The sequence below is a fragment of the Cinclus cinclus genome, chromosome 1 (assembly GCF_963662255.1).
Source record: "Cinclus cinclus chromosome 1, bCinCin1.1, whole genome shotgun sequence".
Classification (NCBI taxonomy): Eukaryota; Metazoa; Chordata; class Aves; order Passeriformes; family Cinclidae; genus Cinclus; species Cinclus cinclus.
Window position 1 is genome coordinate 15642244 of NC_085046.1, and position 27708 is coordinate 15669951.

A 27708-nucleotide genomic window follows, 5' to 3' on the forward strand; every position below is an offset into this window, starting at 1 on the left:
TGAGAGCGGGCCGGGCCGTGGGAGGGGCGGGCTGCCTCCCCTCCCGTGGGTGGGCAGGCGGCGCCCGGTGCCTCCGCGCTGCCCCCCCGCCGGTCGCGCCGGGCGGGTCTCGGCGGTTCGGCGCGGCTGCCCGGTGACCGCTGCCGCCTCCCCGCAGCGCACAGCGAGCCCCCGCACTTCGGAGCCGGCGTCCAGCACGACGGCGGCCCCCAGCCCCCCACCATGAACACCATCGTCTTCAGCAAGCTCAGCGGCCAGGTGCTTTTCGAAGAGGACGCCAAGGAGAGGGAGCGGACCGGCCGGCCCTACGTGGGGGTGGTGGAGGGCCCACACCACGCCGAGGTGCTGCTTCCCGACAGCCCGTCCATCAAGGAGAGCCTCAGCCTGCGCAACCGGCGGACGGGGTATGCCGTGCGCTCGTCTCCGTGCCGCGCACCGGCTTCGGGGGCGGCCCTGCCTGCGCTGCCGGCGCTCCCGGCCGCCGCGTCGCCGATTTGGGGTTGCGAGATGGGTTTCTAACTGGGTCTGTGCCCGCGGCCCCCGGTTCGTATTCTCTGGGATTCTCATTCCTCTGCTACGGTGGGAAATTCCCGCATAGGTGATGCAGGGGCGTCCGATCGAGCTGGAATGTACCAGACAGAACGCTCCTGTCTTGCTGTGCTTGACCTCCCCGTCTGCCTCCGAACAAAAACAAACCGGGAGCACCGGGGCTCCATCGGATTGTTCGGGCGCTTCATGCGATTAAAGTCTCCAAAACGGAGGCGCCGGGCGGGACGGGAGAGACCGGGATAGCAGGGCGGCGGCGCGGCCGACCCCGCCGGCAGTGCCGTGGCTGCGGGGCTGAGGCGGGCGGGCACGGCGCGGCCCCGGCACTTGTTCCGCCGTCCCCGCGGGTTCGCAGAGCGCCGAGCGAGCGAGCGAGCGGGCGGGAAGGAGCTGCGTTGTCAGTGCGTTCCCAGGGATGGGGTTTAGAACTAGCGCGATGCCAGTCAGGCACTGGGTAACGTGATATTAGGATCGGGTTTGTTGAAACAGCAGCTGAGGCTAAGCCGCCCGAAGCCGGTTTTTTGGGGGAGGCCGGGAGGGGGGGCTTTTTTGGTTTGTTATTTTTTTGGGGTTAGGGGTTTTTAATGATGCTGGAACAGGTGAAATAGAAGGTGATGAGAGGACGTGCGAGCTCTGGCGTGTTGACAGCCGTAGCTCGGAGGGTTGAACTGCCGAGCGCTGACCAGACATTTCGGGTCAGTGTTACAAAGTAAAGATCGAGGAGCACGGTCCGGAGGCTGCTAAACTGAGGAGTCCCGGGGAGCTGCTTGTACGGACGAATTCCCAGCTTAGCGATTGCATCAGCTGGCAGTTTTAGCGGCGGTGCTGGGGAGGACGCAGGTGCGTGTCACCGGAGCGTTGTGGCTCCGGCCGCTGCGGAGCGGGGCAGCCGGGGAGCCCCGGGCAGGCAGCGCCCGGCCCGGCCCCGTGGCGCCCCCTGCCGCCGCCGCCGGCACCCAGCCCGCCTCGGGGCTTTCCTCAGGATTCCTCCGATTTTGTTATTTTGCTCACTCACTTTTTATTGTAGGCCATTATTTACAAAGGGACTTTTTTTTTTTCCTTTTTTTTACGGGACCCGGGTTTTGTTCTCCCGGTACACGCTGCTTCCCTCGGCAGGTGCGCGGCTTTGCAGGCTGCCTCGCGTCGCTGCCGGCGGCGTTGGGAGCGGCACGCCGGCTCCTCCAGGAGCACCGCCGGCTCCGAGGGGGAAAATGATCCAGGAGCTGCTCGGTGCCGCGGGTATCTCTTGAGTATCAGCGGTAAATGAACCCGGGCGGGGGAATCGGGCTGGGCTGGCCCCCGGGCAGCCCGCACCGCAGCTGCGGGATGCGAGGCCGGCCGGGCGAGGTGCGGCCTGGCCGCGCTGGAAAGCCCCTCTGTAGACAGACCGGCCACACGCCCGTCAGGTGCCGAGCACCGAAAACATCGGGACACTCGCACCGGCGAAACCCTGGCCCCGCTGAAATCCCCGCGGGCCCGCCGCCCCAGCCCGCAGCATTACCGCGGCCGCTCCCCAGCTCCGAGTCCGGCCGCCCAGACCCTCCACGGGGAGCTCGGGGACTCGGCGGCATCACCTTCTCTTGAGCAGTCGTTCCGGCCGAGGGTTGCGGCTGTACAAAGTCCCCGAGCTCCCCGCGAGGTCGGGGCTCGGATGCTCCGGGCAGGGCGCACCTCGGGGCTGGGCACCCCCCGAGCAGCTCCCCCTCCGACGGGGCGCATCTACCGCACCAGCACAGGGGAGCCCGGGGCCGGGCGGGGAGCGGGCAGGTGTCCGTCCCCCGTCCGGTCCTCAGCGCCCCTTCTCCGGCGCAGGGCGCGGCAGAGCGGCGGCAAGGTGCGGCACAAGCGGCAGGCGCTGCAGGACATGGCGCGGCCGCTCAAGCAGTGGCTCTACAAGCACCGCGACAACCCATACCCCACCAAGACGGAGAAGATTCTGCTGGCCCTCGGCTCCCAGATGACCCTGGTGCAGGTAAGGAAGGGAACCCCACCTCCAAAAGCCGCTCTGAGGCATTACACGGACGGGAGGGATGGTGACAGCATCTGCCAAAGCTCCTCTGTGAGCTGAGCAAAGGACAGTGCTGGGTATCGGGGAGCATCAGTGCAGCCAGCAAGACCTGGGGTCCTGTACACATCCTTCTTCCACTCTAGCCCGGGCTTCCCCGCCCCAGCAGGGCTCTGTCTCAAACAAGAATTACCACATCTGAGCTATGGTGGCTGGAGAAGTGCTAAAGACAATCAGCAAAAAGTGTGTGCTTGCCCTCCTGGGAATAGATGCCCTCATCCTTTCACCTCATTCATAAATACAATGAAAATATTTTTGCTTAGTCTTTAGAAATTCTCAAGTAAAAAATACCAGTCATGGGAGAATTCAGCACAGAATAGGAATTGTTGAGGAAATTGCAGGGAGCTGCTCTTCCCTTTTGAAAAGGGGGATAGGATGGAAACTGTTCTATTGCTCTGATAATAATTGTCATCACCTGTTGCACAGACATCACATTACCGTACACACTGTGTGCAGGGGCTCAGCACACATAGTCTTTCAGGAATAACCCCTAATATAATTAGCCATGGGGAGTAATTGTTTTGCTCTCAGGTAATTCTCCCCTGAAGTGACTGGCAGTTGTCTTTCTGTAAGAGGCATAAATTTGGCTGCAAATATTTATAAATCTCACTTCTTTGTTCTCTTTGCCATCTGGCACTCTACTGAAGTATGTGATTAAATGCTATCGGTTGCCGAGTGATGCTATCTAAGGTCTGGATGCTGTAAAGATTTATGCATTGTGAATAATCTAATTTCCTTACTGCAAGCTACTGCTAGGTGCGTAAAATGAAACCCATGTGTTTGCAGGATTGGGTCCTCATCACTCTGCCTAACACATCATGTGTCATTTTGCAAAGGACACAAAGAGATCAAAGTAACCTGAAGTATTAGAAAAAAGCAGGTGGTAATTTAGCTTTATTATTTTGAGTACCCTTTCAGAAAAATCTGTGCTATGAACTTCAATTCTAGTAATGGCAAAATGGGAAATTTTTGCTCTTCAATACCTCACTATGAAGCTATTGCTCTATGAAAAACACTACAGCTTTGACAAAAATAATATTAATGTCGCAGAAAATGCCAGTTATAACTGGAAGATATAGTTAAAACAACTTCTCTTGCTTTTAAAAAATATACGTGAAAGGCTTAAACTATGTTTACATACAATCCCTTCAATGGCACAATTCAATAGGACTATTTTATTGGACTATGGTTCTTAGAATATCCCTGTATTTTTACATGAGATTTAAAACATACATCCAGAATTAGTGTTGGGACATTTTCACATTAATGACATCTTGAGGAGTTCTGCTGTTCTTTTAAAAATGCCTCAGAATGAACAGAGAAGGGGAAAAAACATGGTCGATTTTTGCAGCATTTCTCTCGTGGTAGCTTTGATAAATCCTGATGGGGATAAGATGTGTTAGCCTTTATAAAAGCATCAAGTGAGCCATGGCCACTTCTCCACAGAGTTTTATCATCTACATAAGGTGTAGAATAAAATTAAAAAGAATTAGGGAAGGCTGCGTTTACCTCGGTTATACTCCTGTGACTCCAGTGGGTTTACACTGAAGCTGAATTTGACCAGGTTTGTTCTATGAACTGTAATATTTGAAAGAACTGTGCAAACAGGCACAGCTATCTTCATTTACAGAAGCACAACATCAAAGAGAAATCCCAGGTGTTTTTTCCATCGTTTTTGTGCAATGCTCTTTTAATCCAGGAATTTGATAGCATCTGTATCAGATGTAAATACATGTCTGGCACCCACAGTAACTCCTGAGCCACAAAGAACTAAACAACACACACCCTACACCTACTTTTTGGATGCTCAAAAAGAACAAGATTGTAATTTAGCTTAAAAATTTTGTTCTCTGAGAGTGAGAGAGAACATGCCAGGGTGTGATCTCAGTCACACTGGGTACATCTGAAGTAGCTTTCCTGAAGGCTGTGTTTTTCAGACAAGTGGTATAACCAAAAGCAGGGTTGGGGCTGGGTTGTGGTGTCTGTTGGAAAGCTTTGCTTCTGTCCCAGGAGGGGCACTTTGCAAAAGCATCAACCAGGGTTGCCTATAAATTGTTTTTCTAATCTAGTAATATTGCTGGACATTATTGGAGAATAAGGAATAGGTGTATGTTTCCTCTGGGTTAAATGCCTTCACGTTTGCTGACCTCTCTCATATTTCCTACACTGTTTACATTTCTCAGTGCTGTCCAGTGGTGTTTGCTCCCACAGCTTTCCACTCTGGTGGAGGCTGTTGTCTGCTGAGAGCTGATTCTTCTTCCCAGCATCCCTCATGTGCTGACACCTTGTTGTCACAAGCCATAGGAAAGGCAAAAGATACTGTTGAATATCCCTTTGAGTTTCGGACAAAATGCCATATAAGGAATGAATGGTTGGGGGGGGTTTTGTTTTTCACCTGATTGATGACCTCGGAAAAGGTCTTCAGCAGCTGCCTGGAAGATGATGGTGGTCACAGTAATATTGATAATACAGATGTAACTCTCCTCCCTTTCTCTTTCATATAAGGAACCTTATTCCAGTATGTACCATCTACCCAAAGGAGATTTTTTCAGGACCATGGCATAGATAAAACCAATTCTTCTGTGAGACAAAGAGGTGAACATCCAGCCCTGATTTTTACTTTTGTCCTTAGGACAAACTAATGACATGCAGATAGTAATAAACTTTATTAGTAGTATCTGCATGTCAAATCTTCTTCAACTTTGTTTTCGTTAGCTTTGTTATCACCCAGTTGGCTGATTTTGAATTAATTTGTTCTACTTTACTAATACTTTGGCCTACCCCACTGTTTTGGATACAGTGGGACAGTGAGAGGAATATTGCAGATGCATGTCCAACTGCACTGCTGAGAAAAGTCAAACTCTTTCAAGGAGGTAGGATTTTGCAGGAATCATAAATCACCTTGTTTCTTAAGTAGTAGTAGCAAAACCTGGGGCAAATTCTGGGCTGACTTCCTCCTGTGCAGGCCAACAAGGTCTTTGGGAGTCCTCAAGGCAAATGTTATTGCAGATTTCAGTCCAACAGTCCAAAGTTTTCTACTTCCACAACTGCCAAAGCAGGAAACCAAAAAAGCAATATAGTTTGAAAAGGCATTTTATATTTTATTCCAATTAGATTCCAATTCAGAATCCAATAACTTGTCCTATTAATATGCTACATTTTCATTTGTATTATTACCACAGTGCTTGATTTATTTAATTTTAAATTTTGGTTTAGATGTTCTTGTGAAATAAAAAAGAAAAATGGCTGTATATTCCTTCCAGAAAGAAATATGAATGTGTGTATTGTTGGAAAGGAGGTTTCTTCAATACAAGGATTTGTGTATCAGTCATGTGCTGCTATGGATTTAATAGTATTCAGATTTATAAAGGCATATCTGGATTACTGGAGGAGGAGAATTGCTTGATGTCTGTTCCCTTTCTGAAAGTTTGGCCACTCTTAAGCACTGAAGCAGAACAAATTACAATAAAATTGAAGATGTGTCTTCAGAAGTAAAGCCAGAGGGTCAATATTTCATGATGCTGATATAAGTACCTGATGCTTTTAGAGAACAACTGAACTGCTATAAAAAAATGAATGCTGGAAAGAACATCTATTATGATTCCCCTTGGGTTTTGTCTTTTAACTTCTCAAAGAACTACAGGATTGTTACTTTATAAGAATAGTGAGTTTCATCATGTGTTTTTTCAAGATACTTCTTGGGAGGTTTATGTGACAAAGATTTTCCCACTGGCTTTTATCTAAATAGCTTTTTGTTGTTTTTTTAATTATTTTTGGAGATCACAGTAGCACAGCTTGGGACCATGGGAAAGGTTGGATTTTTTGGCAGCTCTGGTTGTTTCCTTTTGTGATGGCTTAGGTAAGTGTGGTGCAAACTGGCACTTTTTGTGAGTGGGACCTACACTGGTAGACAGACAGTTTTTAAAGACCACTTGGACAGGCAGTGTAACAATTGGGGCTGGTTGAAATGAGTGGCAGAACTGCTGTTGTCTTTAAAGAAGACAGGTGGTGGCTGGTGGTCAGGGTGAGCGTGCTGGCTGGTACAGCCTGTGGCCATGCAGCCTGTTCCAGTTCACACACCTGGAGATTGTCCAAGACTGAAGAATGAGAGTGGTGTGGAATCTCATGATGTCTTAGAAATCAGGATTTTCCAGCAACATGCACCAGTGCCCCAAAACTTGAAAGCACCTAGAGAGTACCACATCATAGATTAAACCTAAAAAATCTCTTAAATGGATTTGACTAACTTTCCTTTCTTCCAAGGCTTTAATGGGCCTTGTTGTAATTGCAATTGGGATAAGAGTTTCTAGAGTGAGTTTGCTGCTAGTGCTTTAGCAAAGGGTTTCTGTTCTAAAAGCTGACTTGAGGTTCTTTCAGAATCGTAGAGTTATTTAGGTTGGAAAAGACTTTTGTAATCATTGAGTCCAACCATTAACCCAACACTGCTAAGTCCACAGCTAAACCATGTCCCTAAGCACCCCATCTACATTTCTTTTAAATACTTCCAGGGACAGTGACTCAAGCATGGTAACTTTCACTGGGCAGCCTGTTCCAATGCCTGGCAATCCTTTCTGTAAAGAAAATTTTCCTGATATTCAATGTAAACCTCCCCTGATTCAATTTGAAGCTATTTTCTCTTGTCCTATTGCTTGTCATTTCTGAGGATGGACTGAGCCCCCACCTACAACCTCCTTTCTGCTAGTTCTAAAGAGCAGTAAGGTCTTCCCTGAGCCTCCTTTTCTCCAGGCTAAGTTCCCTCAGCTCCCTCAGCTGCTCCTCGTCAGACCTGTGCTCCAGACCTTTCCCCAGCTCCATGGTTCTTCCCTGGACTCTATCCAGCACCTCAGTGCTCTTCCTGAATTGAGGGGCCCAGAAATGGATACAGCACTCAAGTTGCAGACTCACCAGTGAGTGCTAAGCACAGGTGTACAATCACTGTTGTGGTCCTGCTGGCCACATGTTATGGTCCGGTTCTTAAAATTATTAGGAGCACCTCTGCTTGAATTAAGATGCAAACCAGACCCTATGCCAAAGAATTCCACTCTCTGACACCACACTGTTGCTGAGGCAAACCAGGATGCCATTGGCCTTCTTGGCCACCTGGACACTTGCTAGCTCATGTTCAGCTGTTGTCAACCAGCACTCTCTGATCCTTTTCCAGCAGGCATCTTTCCATCCACTTCCCCCAGCCTGTAGCACTGCCGGGGTTGTTGTGGCCCAGGGGCAGGCACTTGGCCTTGTTGAGCCTTGTACCACCGGCCTTGGCCCATGGATCCAGCCTGTCCAGATCCCTTGTGGAGCCTTCCTGCCCTCCAGCAGATCAACACTCCCACCCAATTTGGTGTCTCTGCAAATTGACTGAGGGTGCCCTCAATCCCCTTGTCCAGATTAATGATAAAGCCATTAAACAGAACTGGCTCCCAGTCCCAAGCCCTGAGGAACACCACTGGTGACCAGTGACCAGCTGGATGTAGCAGCATTCACCAACACTGTCTGGGCCTGGCCACCCTAACTATTTTACCCAGCAAAGAGCACACCCATCCAAGCCATGAGCAGCTAGTTTCTGCAGGAGATGCTGTGGGAAATGGTGTCAGTGATTTTACTGATGTCCAGGTAGACACATCTGCAGCCTTTCCCTTGTCTGCTAAGTGGAGCACGCCGTCATAGATGAAGATCATATTGGTCAAGAAGAACCTGCCTTTCACAAATCCTTGCTGGCTGGGCCTGATCCCCTGATTGTTTTATATGTGCTGTGTGGTGGCACTTAAAATCATCTGCTCCATAAAGAGTGCAATATATTTATCTCATTATGAAATAACGGTCCAATACTACTATTCCCTTCTCTCATAGCAGAAGACTTAAAATATGATTCATCTTTTTATATTGATATGTAGAAAACAGTGATGGCATGGGAAGAATGAGCCCAAAAATAAACCAAGAGTACCATGCAGAAATCTTGCCTGCTAAATTTAATTGCTTTTATGTATGAATCACACTAATACTACCCTATCTTTTCTGTAAATGGCACTTCACTGATAAAAAATTTCAGTATGTAATAAAATGAAGCATAACGAAATCTTTCTTGTGAGAGATAGGAAAGCTGTCAGTTTGGTAAAATGCTGCAGCAACTGCAATCCTGTTGATTGGGACCCTGGATTGATTCATCTCTACTGTTGATTTCAGAATTTTGAGTTGATTTGATATTGTTGATTTCTCTACTTGTTTTCAGAATTACACTGTCATGGAGCAGGTGACTGCTGCTTCAGCTGAGCAGTCTGGAGTGACTTTGTTAACAGCATTAGAAAGTGCGTGGATTCCAGCCTTCCTATCTTGTTTACTGTAAAAATACTGTGTAAATATGATGATTACAAGCAAGTAGCCTCAGAAGAGAATGAAAACTACTTACTCTGCCAGCTACAGTTTTGGTTTTCTAACCTGTCATAGTAAACTACATGGCTTGTAAAGTTATGTGTTTGCCATCTGAGCACTGATCCAGGGCTCACTGTATTTTCAGTGAGAACAGTGGAACCCTGTTTCATGTAAACGTGATTTTAAGTAAAACCAAAGTGACAGGCATAAGGCACCACTGCTAAGTGCTAGCTGGGACTCGGAATTGAAGCTTTGCTTTTTCTTTAGGCATATAGTATTTATTTTTCTCATAATCACTTTAGAAGGGATTATCGATCCAGAATAACTAGGTACTCCTGTAACCTTAGTAAAACAGACAGATGACAAAACCAGGGCCAAAATCCACCACTAAGGGCTACAGTTTAGTTCTCTATTAGATGGGGTATCACGTATTGATAAAAAAATGTATGAACTTGCATTGCAGATTGATGTAAATTAAATGGTGTGCTCGTTCCCAGGTCAGAATATGATGACAGTGGTCTGGCTTCCTCTGTGTGTGTGGTCACAACACAAAAGATGTGAGCAGGGCTGTAGGCTGCTGACATTCTTTACATTCTCCTTTGTAAGTGATGCTACTCTGTCTCCTTGCAGAGGTTGTGCCAAAATGCACTTATTCCTGCCAGGGTGAAATAGTACTTTTAACACCTTATTTATCATTAAACAAATATGTTTAGAATGTAGGTCTCTTGCCTCTGCTCTTGCTCATAGAAAAGATAGAGTTGTCAGTATTTTCTATTTTCTATCTTTTTGAGTTGCAATAGAATCAAGGCCAGCATTTTCTCATGTGTGCTTTCATGCAGTCACTGCAAGTAAATGCGTCCCATTTGGAAGTTTAATTAGCACTTCTGGCACTGAAGGGTAGACTGTGCCTTTCTGCTCATTCAGTGCCCAAAACACTGTGAAATATTTGTGTTTGACCTGACTTTGTGTTGAGCCTGTATGCTAGAGGGGTACTAACATGTATTCATCTTACTATGTCAGACTCTAGAAAATGCTCTGCATTTGGGAAGGAAGACAAACCAGACTATTATTTAGTAGTCACCTTGTGAGGAATTGTATCTTTACTATTTTCTAGGCTGTCCACAACAAAAAGAGTTTGCAAAATCTGCTGCTCTGTAGAGCAAATGGTTGATTTATGCAGTGAGTCAAAGTATGTTTTACTCTGTGTAAGACTTTCCTGATGCCCATGGCTTGTCAGACTAAGAGTTCTGTTAAAGTACAACAGAGAATTTGGGCTTTTATATATATACATTTGGAATGTCTCCTTCTGTTCAGTAGCCTTGTTGTAGTCTATATAAATATCAAAGGAAATTATTGAATATTAGATATTAATTTAATTTAGGAAGTTGGTAATATATTGAAGGTTCATATTGAAAGTTCAGGGGTTTATCTTTAATTTTTAAAAAAAGAATATTAATATAAAACTAGTATTTGGGACACCTTAATTGAAACCTTGTGATAATATGGCTTAGCTAACACTTGGGAAGGGTGGGAAACCTGTATTTGCCTTCCTGTATGAGATTCCTGCTCTGCTCAGTGGTAATTTCGTGGACTTCTGTTCATATTTCTCTTGTTTGTTGTATCCTTGAAGCATACAGAAACTACTTGAGGGCTCTATGAATTTGTTTATTTGTGTAATTTTCAAGGGAAACTAATACACATGTTTGTGTGCAGGTATCAAACTGGTTTGCCAATGCAAGACGCCGCCTGAAGAACACTGTCAGGCAACCAGACCTTAGCTGGGCTTTACGAATAAAGCTGTACAACAAATATGTTCAGGGAAATGCTGAGCGACTCAGCGTGAGCAGCGATGACTCATGCTCTGAAGGTTTGTTGGTGCTCTTTTTTTCATTTTAAACAGACTAAAATATATTTAGAAGGTGTTAGATACCCTAATTAGCTCTAATTTTTAATCACAAATACCCTCAGTGGATCTGTCTTTATTTTAGGTTTTTTTTTTTTTTTTGGTGAATTAAGGTGCCTTTTTTGGTTCCCAACTACTACACAGCCTTTCAAAGCAGGATTATATAAGTTGTTCAAGGCAGCAATCTGGCTGCATGTTATTATATTTCATTGTTGCTAGAAAGATAATTGTTAGTTCATGACATTCCACAAGCCTATTTCTTTAATCTGCATTAAAGGAAAAAAAATTGATTATATTTGTTGCTATAAAGAAGTGAGAAATCACTTAACTGTTACTTTCCTGCATGGAAGGGCTATAGCAATTTACATCATTAAAGGGAGAATCTGATTAGGGGGCCATATTAGATGGTAAACTGAATATTGCTGTTATTTATTTAATGTATTATGCTAGCAGCTGTTTTCCATAAAGGATGCAATTTTTTTACTCAAATTAACAAATACAGGACTTTTTAAAAAGTACCCTGTGTTTTTAGTAGAACTATTGTATTAATTCTGTCTATGAGTACTTTTTTTAGACAGCTTTGACATGGAGATACAATGACAGGAACAAATCCTACAGAACATTGTCAGAAATGTATGTGATTTTTTAGAAGAGTATGTCTGAATTTGTACTCAATTTCAAATATCTGTGTTCCAATTTCAGTCTGTACTCACATTGCTTGAAAAATGTGGTAATGTACTCACATTTCTACTCACTTCCCTTGAAAAGATTGCTTGCAGAACAATGAAGAGTACAGTTTAAGCAAATGCACATAAATACACACACTGTGGTATTTAGGCAAACCAAATTGCGAGTTATGGTAGCAAGAATTCAGCCTATTCACACAGCTTTTTAATGCTTATCATTGAGTTAGGGCACTTTTCATTTTTTTTTTTCTATCTATATTGTGCTACTAGTGAACAAATTGGACTCTCAGACTGTTTTCTGTAGCTAATTAATTTTGAATAGCTGGAACATCTGAATATCATGGGAACATCTATGAGCAATATGTGAACAGAAGAAAATGAAAATCAGTGTCTAATGCTGAAGTTACTGTCTAGTTTTAGTTATATTTATCACAATTCAAAACACATAGAGAAAGCCTCATGTTAAATATTAAATACTCAGCGTATTACTGTATCTTTGTTCTTTTGTTTTCAGATGGAGAAAATCCTCCGAGAAATCATATGAATGAAGGGGGATATAACAAACCAGTTCATCACACTGTGATTAAAACTGAAAGTTCAGTAATAAAAACAGGAGTGAGACCAGAAGCAAGTGCCAATGAGGATTATGTGTCACCCCCCAAATACAAAAGCAGTTTACTGAATCGTTATCTAAATGACTCGTTGAGACATGTCATGGCTACTAATGCAGCTATGATGGAAAAAACAAGGCAAAGGAATCATTCTGGTTCATTTAGTTCCAATGAATTTGAGGAAGAACTGGTGTCTCCATCATCATCAGAGACAGAAGGCAATTTTGTCTATCGGACAGGTAAGGGATATGTTTCCTCATGATTTCTATTACAGACATCTTCAGTAGACACCAGCTCCTGGAATAAGTGTCACCTAATTGTGCCTTTTATGAGACTGGGTGACTCCAGTCCATCCTCTCATAAGACAGTGGATAATTCCTGTCCATCTTCTTGCATGAGAGTAGATTACTCCTGTCCATCCTTTCACATTAGAGTGGATAAATCCTGCCCACCCTTTCATTCTCTGGAGGAGAAGAAACCTGCAGTATTACAGTTGAGTGCTCTTATTGGCCACTAATGAAGCTGGTTTGCTTTTCAAACAGGGCAGTGGGGATAATTTTTGAAATGACACTTACAGGCCACTTTTTGTCAGCACTAAGATGAGCTTAAGGAAGGAGAAACCTCTTGCACGTTCTATTACAATAAGGGAGGACTAGAGGAGGGCTGAAGTTCTCTATGGCCACAGGGAGGAGGAGGGCTTTGAAATTTCAAGGTGGCTGCTTGTGACACTTACATGAGTTATATTCCCTTCAGTGGAGTGCATGTGAGCACCTTTCCCTGTTGTACAGCACCTTTTCAGTCCTCAGAGTGCCTTGTCCAGTATGTAACCCTTTGGTGCTTGTGCATCTCTTAGGAATACAGGCGTTAGTGTAGATTATTTTCTACATCACTCTCCAGAGTGAAGGAGCTACAGACTTGGCCATTAAATACCATGTCTTACTATTTTTGAAGGGTTACACACAGTTTATTATTTTAATTTTATCATTAAGAACATACAAGCATGATGTAATGTCATCCATCTTGTTACCAGTCAGAGTAAGGCACGTGGGACTGCCTGGTTCATGCCAGTAAATTGCTGTAAATCAGGGCAAGATCAGGGCTTGCTCAAGTCCCTGTGAGGCAGGGAATGCTGGAAGGCTCCTATTGTGAAACTTCTGTATTTCGTTGGGACATGAGGTACAAAAATATCATTTTGAAAAAATGAAGTTTTGCATCCCAGTCTCTGAAGGTCTCCACCAGAGTTTCAGGGTTTCAGCTCATTGCAGTAGCCCCTTGTGTTGTTCTGGGCCTTTCTTGGCAGATTATTCTGCCAGGGACCACCCTGAGGGCAGCATCACTTCAGAGATGGATATTGCTGAAAAGTACTGGAGGATTTTGGAGTAAAGTTAATACAGGTTTATACTTTGTACTTGGTTCCCTTTAGTTTCCTTGGCAGACATGTTCAGGTGCCTTTGCAACCTCTCAAGTTTGCAGCCTTTGCTCTCTCTTTTCTGCCGTGTTTCATGTGGGGTTTTCGTCCATGTGGAGGGACCACAAGGCTGAGCTCTGTTGGTAGGGATTAGGAAGATGCTTGTGTGTGCAGGTTGTCAGGAAGGACCAAAGAATGAGTGGGGGCCCTGTGGAGAAATGGGATCTCCTGGGGAGAGAGTAGTGCATGCTCGATTAATAAGTTTCAAAATAAACTCTCTCTGTTCATTTATTTTTTTTTCTGAACATACCAAATGCATTTGGTCTGCATTACAAGTATATTGTCTGCCAAGTTTTATTTTTAAGTGAAAGTTACTCAAGAACAGATGCAGAAGTTCAGATATGTAAACTTCTGTTTTTCTGTACTTCATACCATAACCTAAAAATGGATACATGACTTTTTAAAATTTATAATAAATTTGCTACTGGGTTAAGTTCTTCTTGACAAATTTCAAGCTGCACTGAACAATATGGTCATTAATGTGAAGGCTGATTGAGGCGCACTGTAACTGTGTAAATTCACCAGCTGTGCCGGAGTGACTAAAAACTAGTATATTTGTCCTTAAAGTTTGTAAGTGACATTCCTGGAACTCCTCTTGAAACTGTATTTAAACCAGTTCCTAAATATCTTCCTTAACAGTTTCACATTTTTTGAGAACAGACCAGCAGCTCTTAGAATATAGTTTTATTCTTTTTGCACTTCAAAAGCAGAAAAGCAGTATATAGAAAGAAAAAAATGATCATATATATACACATGATACACATATCATATATGTATATACATTATTTTTTGCTATATAGTTGCTCTATATGTGTGAACATTCAGAAAATATAGGTACAAATGGGCTTTTTCAGTTAAAAGATTACAGTCCATTAATGATTTTCTGATTAAGTTATACGTGCAGGAATTAAGCTTTTCATAAAGAAAGCAGATGTTCTCAACTTGTTGTCCATTTATGAAACTTACCTTCAAATAGGTGAAATTTTCCATGATTTTTAGGTAGGGAGAGATACATAAGGATGACTTACAGTTAAAATGTTTTTTCTTTGTAATTTGAATACCTGAATTGACAGTTCTTACTTAGGTACTGTACCAGACCTGTATCAGTGTTTTCAAAAATAGCTGTAATATATTTTGGTTAAGTAAATAACAGGGTATGGCTGACTTTACCACTCTTACCCTCCTGGCAAGTGTATTTTTAAGTGAGATATCACCACTTACAAGGAGCTCCCTGCTGCAACTTTTTCTAGAGCAAAACAGCTAATTTTTAACAGAAAGGATCCTTTGCAGGATCATCAAGCCGCTACTAGATGTTTTAACTTACAAAGACATTTTAAGCAGTATTTTAAAAAGCACAGAGTGAAAACAGATTGATGTTTTATTTTTGAGAAATGGTAGGCAAGGTCGTTGTGCCTGTAAGGACAGGCAGTCACTGGAGTTTAAACAAATTCTTTATTGTGCTTCCCTGGAAAAGTAACTTTTTGTAGCAGATGATGAGTAAGAGAGTTTACTCTCCCTGTCTGGTTGTGATTAGGGGCTGGACTCTGATTTCAGGTCCATCAGTGTGTCTGGAGCTGCTCTCTTTGCCCAGCGCCCGGGGTCAGTGAGGCCACGTGTGTCTCAACAGCCTGTGCCAAATTAACAGCGCACGACTGCAGTGTCCAATAACAAAAACAAGAAATTGCAGTTTAAAGTTTATAAGGAAAACGGGTTGTAGAGGTTCCCATTTCAGTCATTAACATGCTTATAAACACGGGACCATATGCTGCTCCAGCTTCATGCAACTGGGAAATCCCAAATAAAGATCAAGGACAGGCTGTATAACTCACTGTCAGCAGGGCAGCCTCGTTTTATACTTCCATGCAATTACCCTGAGCTCACGGGAAGCAGCTTCAGGGCTGGAGCAGCAAACCCCAAGTGGGAGCCTGGCAGGTGCAGTGGCCACACCGGGAAACCAAGGGAGCTGCTGCAGGTGGACAGTGCAGGCAGAACAGGGAATCCAGGGAAGAGCAGCTCTCTCGGGTATGTCACAAGCTTCTGTAAGTCTTTTTGTCCTAAGCTGATATTCTTATGCCTATTAACAGTGCATGCACAAGTGTGTGTGTTCACTTAAAGCAGAAAATTTCAGTTCAGATCAGTCCTGGTGTAGGTATGTGAAAAACAAGGTTCGCTTTCCTGATAGATTTTAAAGGGTTTAATGAAAGGCAATAAGAGACAAACAATAAAGCAAAAGGTTGTAAGAGCCGGGTGCTTGGCATTCAGCCAAGAGCACACCTGCTGTTTTGGAGACACCCCTAAAATTTGGTAGCCTGTTGCATATTCATAGACCTATCATACATTTTCAAACTTTTCTGCAAACTATTTTCCATATTCCCAGAACTGTTTTACGTGGCCACTCTTTGAGTCCAACTTTTTAGAGCATGTGTTTTTCTTGGCTGTGGTTTTAATTTATTTTGCTTATTAGTCTTAATTTGGGCTGTGGTTTTCAATATCTACAGACAGTTGGTGCTGGTAACTGGTATATCAGTAGCAGATGTCTTCACTGGGTATTATTTAACTAAGCAGGTAGTTCACTTACTACAAATACACTTTATCAGCCTATGTTACTCCTAAATAAAACTATACCTTAAAAACCATTTTAACACCACACATATAGTATCCACCCTAATATTTGTGAAAAGCCAATACCATAACATGTATTTTAACAGATATAATTCATAAGTATAGATAATTGGTCAAATATGCATCTTAAACTGATGAGTGAAAGGCTTGGTTCAGTGTTTTTGTTTAGTTAAAAAGCCATGTTGGAGAACTGATTTTCCCTAACTTCTTGGCATGCAGTCACTCACAGCGGGTTCTCTGTGTGACAGGAGTAAATGAAACCAGACTTGTCTACCTGTATTTGTTATACAAATGCAAACAGAAATAACAGTCTTGACTGCAACAAGCACGCTAGAAATCTACAAGGAAAAGATCTAATGCTTGTCATGAAGCTGAATATAAATCTAAAGAGGCAATGTCAATCTTCAGTTCACGGATCACTAAAATGCTGACTTTTCTGAAATCATGCTGCAGTGCTCCCTGAGTATCCTATTGTAGGTCACCTACAGAAACAAAATGTTCTGCATTGTTGTAGCACAAGGAAATGAAAAATTCCCAGCTTTCTGGGATATTGTTGTCTAGTGGAGGAAAGCAAAAATTTAAACAAGAGAAAGAGACATGAAATGGCAGGACAGGGAGACCTTCTTCTGTAGGCAAGTTTTTCATTGATTTCCTTTTATATGTTACTTAGCACAGTAGAAAAGCCAGAACAAATAAAAACAGTGAGGAAACTCAAGACTTGCAGGCCTGGAAAAGAGGGAAAAAGGGTGGTTTTAAACAAGCGCTTGAATGACTGGCTGATTTTTGAAGATGTTTGATCTCTATTTTTAGACATTTATACTCAGGAGTGTGCTCTGTTTCTGATGTTTTCATTACTACTGACTTTTTCTTTCCTCTCGCCTTCCTTTCTTTCTTTCCTTTGGATCCTGCAAAGTTGGTGATTTATAAAGCATGATCCTGGATCATTTATTGCAGCACACTGAGCACCTCTGATGAGACCCTCGGCACTCTGCAGGATCAGGCCCACATTCCTACAGAGCACTTAAATGTAAGGCTGTAGCTATGCACATAGGTGCTATAGAGAGACACAAACTGTAGAACAGTGCTGTGATTTTGTGTGGTCCTTGCCAACTTTTCCTCGCAATTTAGCATTTTTAGAAATTAACATGTAATTTAAAAATAAGTCATAAAATTTGAAAGCATAATATGAACACAATGGAACCTGTTTCCAGAAACAACTCAAGGGACCCACAAAAACTGCTTACAGCAGTGACTTTTGCAAGTTGGATCTACATGGTGCTGGAGACCTTGGGGATACTTTGAAATAAATAGTAACCTGGGAGACCTGAAGGAGGTCTTTTTTGCAGATTCTAAAGTCATCCAGAAGTGAAATGTAAAAGGTGAATGTCAAGTACAGAATTAAATGCACACAGCAGCATAACTGAAATTTGAAGGTTACACAGTTAATATCGTATTTCTGCAGGAATTTTATTATTACATTACCTGATTCATCAACTAAAATAGCATGGAATTGAGAATTGAGGAGAAGATTGTGTTTAATTTACTGCTCTGATTTTTTTTTTCCTAAAGAAAGAATAAAAGGAAATGGCTTTACTACATGGGAAGCGTCAGGTTTAATACAGCAGATGTGATAGCCCAATCCTGAGAACTTTAAAGGTACCAACCATTCCCTGCTAGTTTGGTTCACTTTTTGCATTTCTTTCAGTTCAAACACCAAAGATCAAATAAGGTGGTTTTGTAGTTCTCTTTAGTTTCTTGCTTTCTCAGTACCTGACTTGCAAGGCGGAATGGGTCAGAATTTTCTCCACATGACCCCAAAAAACAGTGCTTCATCAAAACTAAATCTTTTTTTGTGGGAAGGTAGCAGTTCCAACCTCTCTCAGGTAGGAGAATGGAGGAAGAAAGCCCTGGGTGGGCTGGGAACAACAACAGCTGGGGGCAGAGCTGTGTCCCAAAAACCTGGCACCCAGGGACTGCCAGCCAGAAAGGAAGAACTTTGCCTGGAGCCAGCCCTGCTGAGAAGGGAAGCAGCACTCCCAGCAGTGCAGTTTTCCTGTGCTGCTTCAATCCACTCCATCCTTTTATTGGAAAAGAGACCATTTGTTTTCTTATAGGTGCTGGTTGCAAAAAGTGCATTCTTGTTTTATCTGTTTGTTTTCAGATGCAAAAAGCTATGAATGTTTAAGGCTTTTATTTTCCCATTTAAAGCCAAAATATTAAAGATTCCAGAGATCTGCCTCTATGCAGATAAGATGTTTTTCAAGTAGCAGCATATTTTTGTCTGTTCTATAATTCAGGTATAATTGCTGTGGAGACCCCACAGAGCAGAGGGGGACTGTGGGCATTCTGTTTTTGCTTCTGTTGATGTCACTGGCAATTTTTCCACATTCTTCAGTAAAAACTGTCTTGAGCCAGTTTTTTGGCTGCTGAAGATTTTCTCCAAATCAGCTTGCTTCAGAGCAGCACGTGTCAGGACTCCTGACAGCTTTATCATTCTAGAGAATGAGATGTTCTTGCATGAATGATTTGAAATGGAAAAGATTACAACACTTGACTGAAAAATCAGAGAAGACACCCAAAAAAATCAGGGCACCAGCCGTGTTTCCATGGCCACAGGTTGTCGCTGCCTGTGCTGGTGCAGAAAGCCCGCCGTTGTTTCTCCAAGACCATTAAAATTTTTCCAATGCAAATATTCACAGCAGCGGCCAAAAAGCATCAGACCCCTGTGCTTGCCCAAGAGCTCTCTCAGACACAGTAAAAATATGTGGTACTGTCACCAATCTCTAACAACTATATATCTTAATATTCCTCTTTAGAGTCCATCAATGCTCCAGGCCTCAGCAAGGTCTGTTCTCTGGCAAGCCTTAGGCTTCCCACATTTAATGAAAGTGTTTTCAAAGAGAAAAAAATATTTATCCCCATTTTCCCATTGTTCCAAATGTCTTCAGAGTTATGCTTGGTTTTAAAACCTGGGGCCAGCCAAAATCTGAATGTTTCAGGAAATTATGTGCATGGAAAAGCACATAGTCATAAATCAGACTGTTTTCCAGTTTTAGCTCTAGACTGCATGGTTAGTAATGAATATAATAGGGAAATTAGTTAGAAAATTAGCAGTTAATTTAAGGATATTTAAAGGGTGTGTGAAACTACAGCTTGGGAAAACTCATTTAGTGAAATGGATGTGATTCCTTCTCCCCTTCCACTGCCTGAGCAGGATTTTCCCCAGTAGCCAAATTTGTGTGCAGATGTCTTGCAGCAGAAACATCAGGCTCGTGTGCTGCCTTGCCATGGCTTCTGCCCTGATTCAGGGGTCCCTCAGCCTTGCAAACATTGCAAAAAGAGCTATCTGCAACCGTTGCTGCAAAAAGAAACACTGCTCAGAGAGGAGGGCAGAGTGGGGCACTGGGGAGATGAGGAGATGAGGTAAATGAGCCATGTACCAGCTCAAGCAGAGCAGCAGCCCTGGTGCAAGAACCAGAGCAGGGCAGCACCAGGCAGGAGCAGTGGTTTGCATCCCATGGGATGTCCCCTCACACTGCCCTGGTGTGTGTGCAGAGGGGCCCTGGCACTGTGGCTGTCCCCCAGCATGCTTCTGAAGGCACAAAGGAGTATCTGCTCTGTCCCTTACCCAGGAAACCCAGCAGCAAAATGTGAGTATCAGCTGTTTGTGCCGAAGGGGAGATGTAGGCCAATGCATATGGCATGATTTTGTATGTGGGACAGCGAAAAAGAGGAACAAAACACAAAGAGGTGTGTGCTGTCACCTCATCAGAAGGGGCTAAGAAACCCCACACAACTTTATATATCAGTGGTGGGGAAGCACTTTTGAGCAGACAAAGCCATGGCTGGAGGAAAGATCACTGGGTTGAGAGCAAGACTTGTGCTATCTCCAGCACTGAAATGTGCCTGTTCTGCTCCTCAGGGCTCTTGTGGGACTGCAGGTGACTGCTCCTGCACCAAGACATCTGCCCATGGCACTTGCATGAAGAAAGAGAAATTACAGGGACAAACCCCTTCTTTATTGCTCAGTGGATCACCTTTGCATATGAAATCTATAATCTTCATTGCAAGTAACCACTGCCTTGGATGATTCTTACTAACATACTAATCTGTGTGCAGTGCAAGAAAGTGTGACCAGGAGGGGACAGGGTGCAGACAAGGCAGGCACAGACGAGATGGGGTAGTAGCAGAAGGGAAAAAAGGGCTGGACTTTTCACATTCTGGCTAAGCAGTAAACTTAAAGGAATGACAAGCCCATAAAAGTTTCACTTCTTTCTGGAAAAACATCTGAATTGAAACTTCACACCTGGCATGAGTTTTCTGCATGTTCCAGCCTCCTTCCACCGCTGCTGGGGAGAAATAACGCGACGCTGGGTAACTCCTGGTAGATTCTGCTTGTAGTGCAGACTGTCCCTTGTGCAGTGTTACATTGCTGCTGTTCATGTTGCTGTAGTTAAGGTTGTACCTGTATTTCCATTAGAACCCTTTTAATCTGCAAATTTATGACCCAGCTGTAAAAATTCAATCCAGACTGAAACTTGGCATGAACAGTGTTCACTCTCCCATCTGTGGAAGGGATTTAAGCAGGTACATCCCAGTAACAACCATCTGAGTTAGGCTTGTAAATTTGGAGCATGATGACTGGTGAAAAAAAACCTATGAGTTTCTCAGTAGTTTTGGAGTCTGAAATATTTTATGCCGGTGGTGAAACTAGTGAAGAGCAGCTTGTTTGTATTCAGTCATATAGCTGTAAATAAAGAAAATGGTTTGGGTCTTTCTGTGTTTGCTTACGTGCACAAACACATCCATTTTGCTTACCACGGCAAGATTTTGGTATGAGTGGCAAATACTTGAAACTCTCCAGGCTTGTGCACCAAAGTAGTGTTTGATGATTCTCAAATAGGTTAAAAAAATTTATTCATGCTGGTGCAAATGATAGAACTTATGTATTGATTGCAATAGAAAAAAAATAAGGAAATAAGAAGAGTGGATTGTTTTCTTTTGGGTGAGATTTTTTTTTATTCTTCTAAACTACTGTAAAAACTTGTACAGTATTGAACTGCCAAATTAGTTTTATTCACCATTACCTCTCCCATTTTAATTTTATTTTCTAAAAATCTACACATTGAATGTGCTTGACCAGATAAACTAGTGATCTTATCTGATCCAGCAAATCCTATTTCCTTTTGCAGGTTTGTGGTTTTTAAAAGTAATTCTGTAATTTGAAGAAAAACCCCTCTCCTTTATGTGTTTAACTGAATTTTTTAGGTCATTTGTCCATAATGTGAATACCAGAAACATAATGATGAAAACAGTTTAGTGAGACCAGACTTCTGATATTCCATGTGTACTCACAGAGAAAATTTTGGGAGGGTTTTGCCACAATTTGAGAAGTGGACTGAAGGGATATCTGCATGGAATAATGCTGGGCTGTGGGTGAGTTTGTACATGCAATTCAGAAAATGTCAGGAACCTGTAGATACTGTTTGTGAATGAGAGTTTTGTCGGCTTGAAGGAGAAAGGGAAGCGCTTTTAAATCACCTGTTCTGCAAAATCTTGTCTAATGTTTGTCTGTAGAGTTCAATTTCTAATTATCCAGAAAGCTAGAGGTGGATTCAGTGATATTGAACCCACTTCACTGCAGACTTTAAAATTTGGGTATTTTAAGAGATAAAGAGGCAGATGTGAAAATTACCAGTGATTACTAGAGACCTGTTAAGGTCTTTTAATCTTTACAGCATTAAGTTGGCATCAAATCACCACTTTAGATCTGCTAAAGGAGAAATATGTCCTAACAGTAAAAGCATGCAAAAGGCTTGTATAAATGAGATTTATGTGAGCTACAAAAAAAAAAAAAAGACTAGGAGTTTAAAGCAGGAAAGAGATTTGGAGAGGTAAACTGCATTGTAGAAAATAGGGAAAAGTGAAAAAACAATTCAGACAGAAAGAGTTCAGATAAATATTTGAAACTGGAACAGCTGAAAAGAAACACAAAAATAGGTAAAGCAAAATTCCAATAAGCCACGAAATCTGTTTTCCTTAGTTTTTTTACAGTGGCCTTGAAACCTGATGTCAGAGACTCTATCTCTGTTCTTTCAGTGGTGGCCAGAAATTGAGGTTGTGATGGCCAGAAATTGAGGTTATGATGACCAGATCATTTGGTATGGCACTGACATTTCAAGTTAAAAGGGATCGCCAAGACTCTCAGTTATGACACTAAAATATACCACTATTCCCAGAGCCAATTTTCAGTCCCTCCCTCATGCCTCCACATTGATTTAGGCAACAGATGCACAAAAGGAAAGCAACATTCAAAATAATCCCCTAGCTGAGGCTGGGGGAAGGCTAGCTAGCGGGCTGTAGCCAAAATTCCTTAAATGTTACAATGTTTTACATTTCTAAATGTAAAAACTTTCTTTCCAATGTGAGGTACCAGCCAAATGTCTTAGTTACGGTATCTCAGAGTGAAAACTGGCACATGGCCTTGTGGTCATTTGTGGGTATTGACAGATTTACACCCTCGAAGATCAAGTTAAACATTGTCGGTTTCTCCATCTCCCCTTACTTTGTCAGAGGTTTTTTTTCTCTCTGTTACTATTTGTCAACTTAAATCCAGTTTGCTGGAAAAATGAAGGCTCTTCACGACCTGGCTCTTCAGGAGCAAATTGCCTCAAATTCTTTCTGCTAGCCAAGGTATTTTGTAATGCATTGCAAAACAGCAGCAGGATTGCACTCCTTGCACTAGATGTACTTTGTGGGCTAGACACTGCGGGCAGTTTTAATGAGGTCTTGGTGTGCTGGAGAATTCGTATCAGCCCTTGACTTCTGGGAGACTTTTATCGCAGGTCCCTGTTTGTCTAATTGCTCTTTCTACCCCAAGGAGCAGGATCTGGCTTTGTCCCATGCACAGCCTGGACTGGTGACTGCTCAGGGAGCAGGTTCTGGAGTTGGCGTGCAAATCCTGTGGTCTGCTCCTGACTATTTATGGCAGCTTCACACTGTGGTGGTGGATGGTCTATTACACAGGAACCCTAAAATTCATTGTCCTGCTTTTCTCCCTCTCATGCTGTTCAGCTGGCTTAGCTGTTGATTTCTGCATCAAATTAATTTCCCTGGGATCGTCTTCAAATAGGAGCTTCCACCAGAAGACAACAGCCTTTGTTCCTTTATCAGGGAAAGATCTGGGTGTCTGCAGCAGTGTTTGTGCCAGCAGCATCAGAGAGAGCTATGTGCAGCCTGTGAAACTTATGTCAGCTGGGGGAGCAGGGATGCTGGGTGAAGCCTGGAGCCCTTCTCTACCTGCAATATCATAAGTACAGTAGTTCTGGGTTTCCCACTTGTTGAATGTTGTAATGCTGGATGTTTAGTGACACTTTTTGAAGTGAAGAGAAACCAAAAAAGCTGCTATATACATACACACAGACGCACATGTATTTCCTTAGTGCTCTATTACGATGGTGATATCTGTGGAATTCAAGCACGTTCTTTTGCTGTTCGCTGTGCAGAAGTTTACCATGGTAGTGAATCTTGAAAAGACAGAGGAAAAGAGGCACCCAACTGTATTGTTTACAATGACATATCTTGCTTTCAAATCCCGTACCTCACTGAGTGGCTTACTCCATATTGGCCCTGCAAAGCTGAAAATCCTGTTCACAGAAGTCAGCAGAGAAGACAAGGCTGACCTAGAGATATTGATCCCAGTAAGCCTTTGTTTCATGCAAAGCCTTATTTTTACTGTCTAAACCAATGAGAAGAAATGTTTGTTTAAACATTTAAATGAATAAAAATGGCAGGTGTCTTTATAAGCCTGTTTTCCTTATAGTATTTTGTCCCAGCCTTTCTGCTGCTGTTTTCACTCCTTGTCTAATGAGATTGTGAGTGATAATTTCTCCTTGCTACAAGTGCACATAAGAAGTAGTGTTTATTACATTTGCTGTGAAGCTATACAGAGAAAATGTCTTTCTTTAATATTTCTCATTCTTCTCTACCTCATTCAACTGACAGATCCTTGATTCTCTTCCCTCTTATTTCAGAAGGGGCTGATAATTATATATATACCCAACTTAAAGGGCCTTTATCTCCACCTGATAATTGAGGCACAGACACTCAGATGTTTTAAAACCAATCCTTTGGAAGTGCTTGGAAGTGCAAAAATCTGATTTGCCAGGATCTGGTATGGGTTTTGAGTGTTTTGACCCCAAACCATGCTACATGATTTGACACACAATGTTCATGTGTTTGCAGAGCTTTCCAGACTTCATTTTGTGAACTCCTTCTGCTTTCAGTGGGATCTTTGCCCACAGATCAAAGACTGTGAGCCTTGGAGAATGTAAGTGCTCATATTTGGGTACTCCTCATCCTTCATTCCTTGCACAAAGTAGGAAAAATAAAGGCTGTATTCAGTGCTGTGGTACTGCTGCATTTGCTGAGGTTTGGGGAGCTCTGACACCTCTCCGTGGGCTTTATGGCTGCTCAGAAACACCCCTTCCCTGTTCAGAGAAGTGGCAGCACTCAGCCTGATGCGAACTCACCAAAGCTCTCTCCTGCCTCATGGCTGTGTCATCTTTCCATCACGTCTGGACAGCCTCCAGACAGTGGCTCCACGCTCCCCACAGGACCAAAAATCCTTTTACAGAAGGTATGGGAGATGGGTCTTCTGAGGTAAACTCCCCATGAGCTGCTGGCTCCTGCCCACCCTTGTGTGTGGGGAGCCCATGTCCCACCGTGCAACACCTCCAGACCATGGCACAGCCGGGAACAGGAGATCTCAGCAAAACCAGGTCTAGGTGAGCTGGCCAAAGGGTGAGACACGAGTGGTGGAGCAAGGTGTGTGAAGGAGGTAGTAGGGAGAGATGGTTTGTCCTGCCCCTCAGGGTGTGAGGGACATGGGTGCAGTGGGTTATCCCAGGGCTCACCTTCATCTTGGTGAGCACTTCTTCATACAAGGATTTTGCTCCCTTGGTCCCTGCATATCTTTACAGCTGGAATATGAGTTTAGGCAAATCAGATGCCCTGACTTCACAAATACAGGGTAACTGTCTGGAGAGGAAAGGAGGGAGAAAATCAACAAAGGCCTTTGATATATTATATGTCATCCGTACGTGACACTCCAAGACCTTCAAATGCTTAAACTAAAAACCTAAATATAATTTAGTTAGTAAAAATATAACTTAGTTATAATAAAATGATAATAGTGGAACTTGGCAACTGAGCAGCTAATAAATACTACACTTTTGAAATGTGCCTGGGATCCAAGTACATACTCTTTTTCTGTGTAGTTAAAGCATGTGGCAGGACATGCTAGACCAAGATTTTCTCTTTATCTTTCCAGTGGAAAACTAAAGTTCTTTGTTTAAGTGAAGCCCATTGGGAATTTTTCTTAAGTAAAACAAGGAGCTAAAGAATTCCATTCCCTTTTGCCAACTTTTTTTCCTCCTTCAAGCCAAATTATCGATTAATGGGGCATTAAATAACAAATACTGCCTAGTTAGAATCATACACTTTTTTACTTAGGCTCTTTCAATACTTTCTTATTGGTGCTTCAAACACAGCTGAATTAGAAGATGAGATATTTTATTGGGAAAATACTACCCTTTCTAAACGTTTTTGACCTTATAAAAATAAAGGTCAGTAACCTGAAAGTCATAGCATTTGCATACTTACCCCTATTTTTGATTTTTTAAATTAAAAAAAAAAAGTACTCCTTTAAGTTCTTCCTGAGATTCATTCTTTGCCTTCCTCATTAGCTGTCTCCATTTCGGTACCCTATCGTTTTGCCAGCAGAGCAGCCAAGTGAATGCTTGACCATATTTTTGTCTGGCTCTAGTGAAACCATGATCTGACAATAGAATACTTTTCTCTGGGTTTTCCTTCTTCCCCCGGGGAACCATACTTCAAGGGCAACCTGCTTGTCCAGCATATGAACATGTGGAAAATCCACTGCTATGCACTAATGATTTTCAGATGGGCAATTGTTGCTGAAAATCATCCCAAGAGCAGCAGCTTCTCCATTGTAGCACCTAACCACTGTGGGATCACATTGCTTGTAGCTGCTCTGGAATAAACCCTTTGCATTTATGTACAGGGTGGAGACTTTTGCTGCATCACACATACGTGGTGACAAAATTTAGGGGAAAAGGAGGTACAAGTTACAGTTGTGGTTATTTTTTGGCCATTGTAACATGGATCAAAATCTGACAGTTATTTTAGATTGAAAGTATAAATGTAGGAAAAAGTTGAGCTCTGCCAAAGATTCACAACAGCAAGGCAGAAGCACCCTAAATATTGTCCACAAATTTATAGCTTTAAAACTTGCATTTTAAATATTTGCAAGAAGACTTGTCACACTCAGGGAGAGAGAAAAATGAATTTTAAACTTTAAATATCTTCTATTACTGTTCTTAGAATATGCATTCTTTTTAAACAACTTTCACTTTTAATTTGTAATTAAAGCCAAAGTTTTATTTTAATTTTAAAAGCTTGTCCTTGGACTGAAACAACATGGAACATTTTTAAACATTGATCCAAGCTGCTGTAGATACATTTTATATAAACCACAGTGCCTGCAGTTGGATTCCTTGCTTTGCCAGATCGGCTATGAACTGTAAGTGTGGCAGTAATGACTGTGGAGTCCTGGATGCTTCACTCACAGTGAAGGGTTGTTTTTCTGGAGTTGTTCCTCCCTTTGGGCCCTCTTCATGAATGACTTAATCTCTGTCTGTGATCAAATGTCGTGCAAGTTACTGTGCACAGAAAAATCAAGGAATGCTTCTCTTTCCTGCATTCCTTACATGGAATTACTGTGCCTGCCCAGCAAGCAGTTGGAGAGTGGTAAGGGTGGGAAGCAAGCAGCAACAAAAACACACAGAAAAAACCACCAGAAGCAATATAAAAAGAGCGAGACAAAGAAAACAGAAAATTTTGTAAGATCTGGTGCGCAAGTTGGTTTGAGCCATGCACAAGACAACTCCAGCTTGTCCAGGCAGCACCAGCTGGTGGGGAAACTGGGCTTTCAACTGGGAAGTGTTACAGGGGCAATTTATTCACCATGAAAAGCAAGAGTGTTCCCCAGTATTTTGTCTGTAGTGTTGGCTATAAGGATGATTTCTAATGCATGTTTCTGTTAGCTTGTTTTGCCTTGAAAAGCAGACATTACTGTTTTGATGGGCAGATCTCAAGTTCAGAGAGAGAATGCTTCTTAGTCTTTTTATCCTCTTGATCTAATTGCTTGTGTGGTAATCCTGTCCTTTCACAGGATGTTACACCACTTTAACTGAAGCCAAAAAGTAAGACTTTCATTACTAGTGATATTGATTACACAATGCATGCCATGCAAGGATTTTTTCTTGTGATGCTTTGGTATTTTGTTAGAGATCCAGCAGAATGCTGGGGTGGTGTTATCTCCATATTTATACAGGTCTCTTCCTTACTTTTAAAGT

The 27708-nt window shown here is 42.8% G+C and overlaps 1 protein-coding gene across 1 annotated transcript in view; it reads left to right on the top strand.

Moving 5' to 3' along the window:
• Positions 1-222: 222 nt before the first annotated feature.
• Positions 223-27708, top strand: part of MKX (mohawk homeobox) — a 46455-nt gene continuing 18969 nt past the window's right edge. Inside the window, exons 1-4 of the mRNA XM_062494152.1 lie at positions 223-404; positions 2359-2518; positions 10694-10847; positions 12084-12419. Of these exons, the coding sequence (XP_062350136.1) occupies positions 223-404; positions 2359-2518; positions 10694-10847; positions 12084-12419 (832 nt within the window). The remainder of the gene's footprint in view (positions 405-2358; positions 2519-10693; positions 10848-12083; positions 12420-27708) is intronic.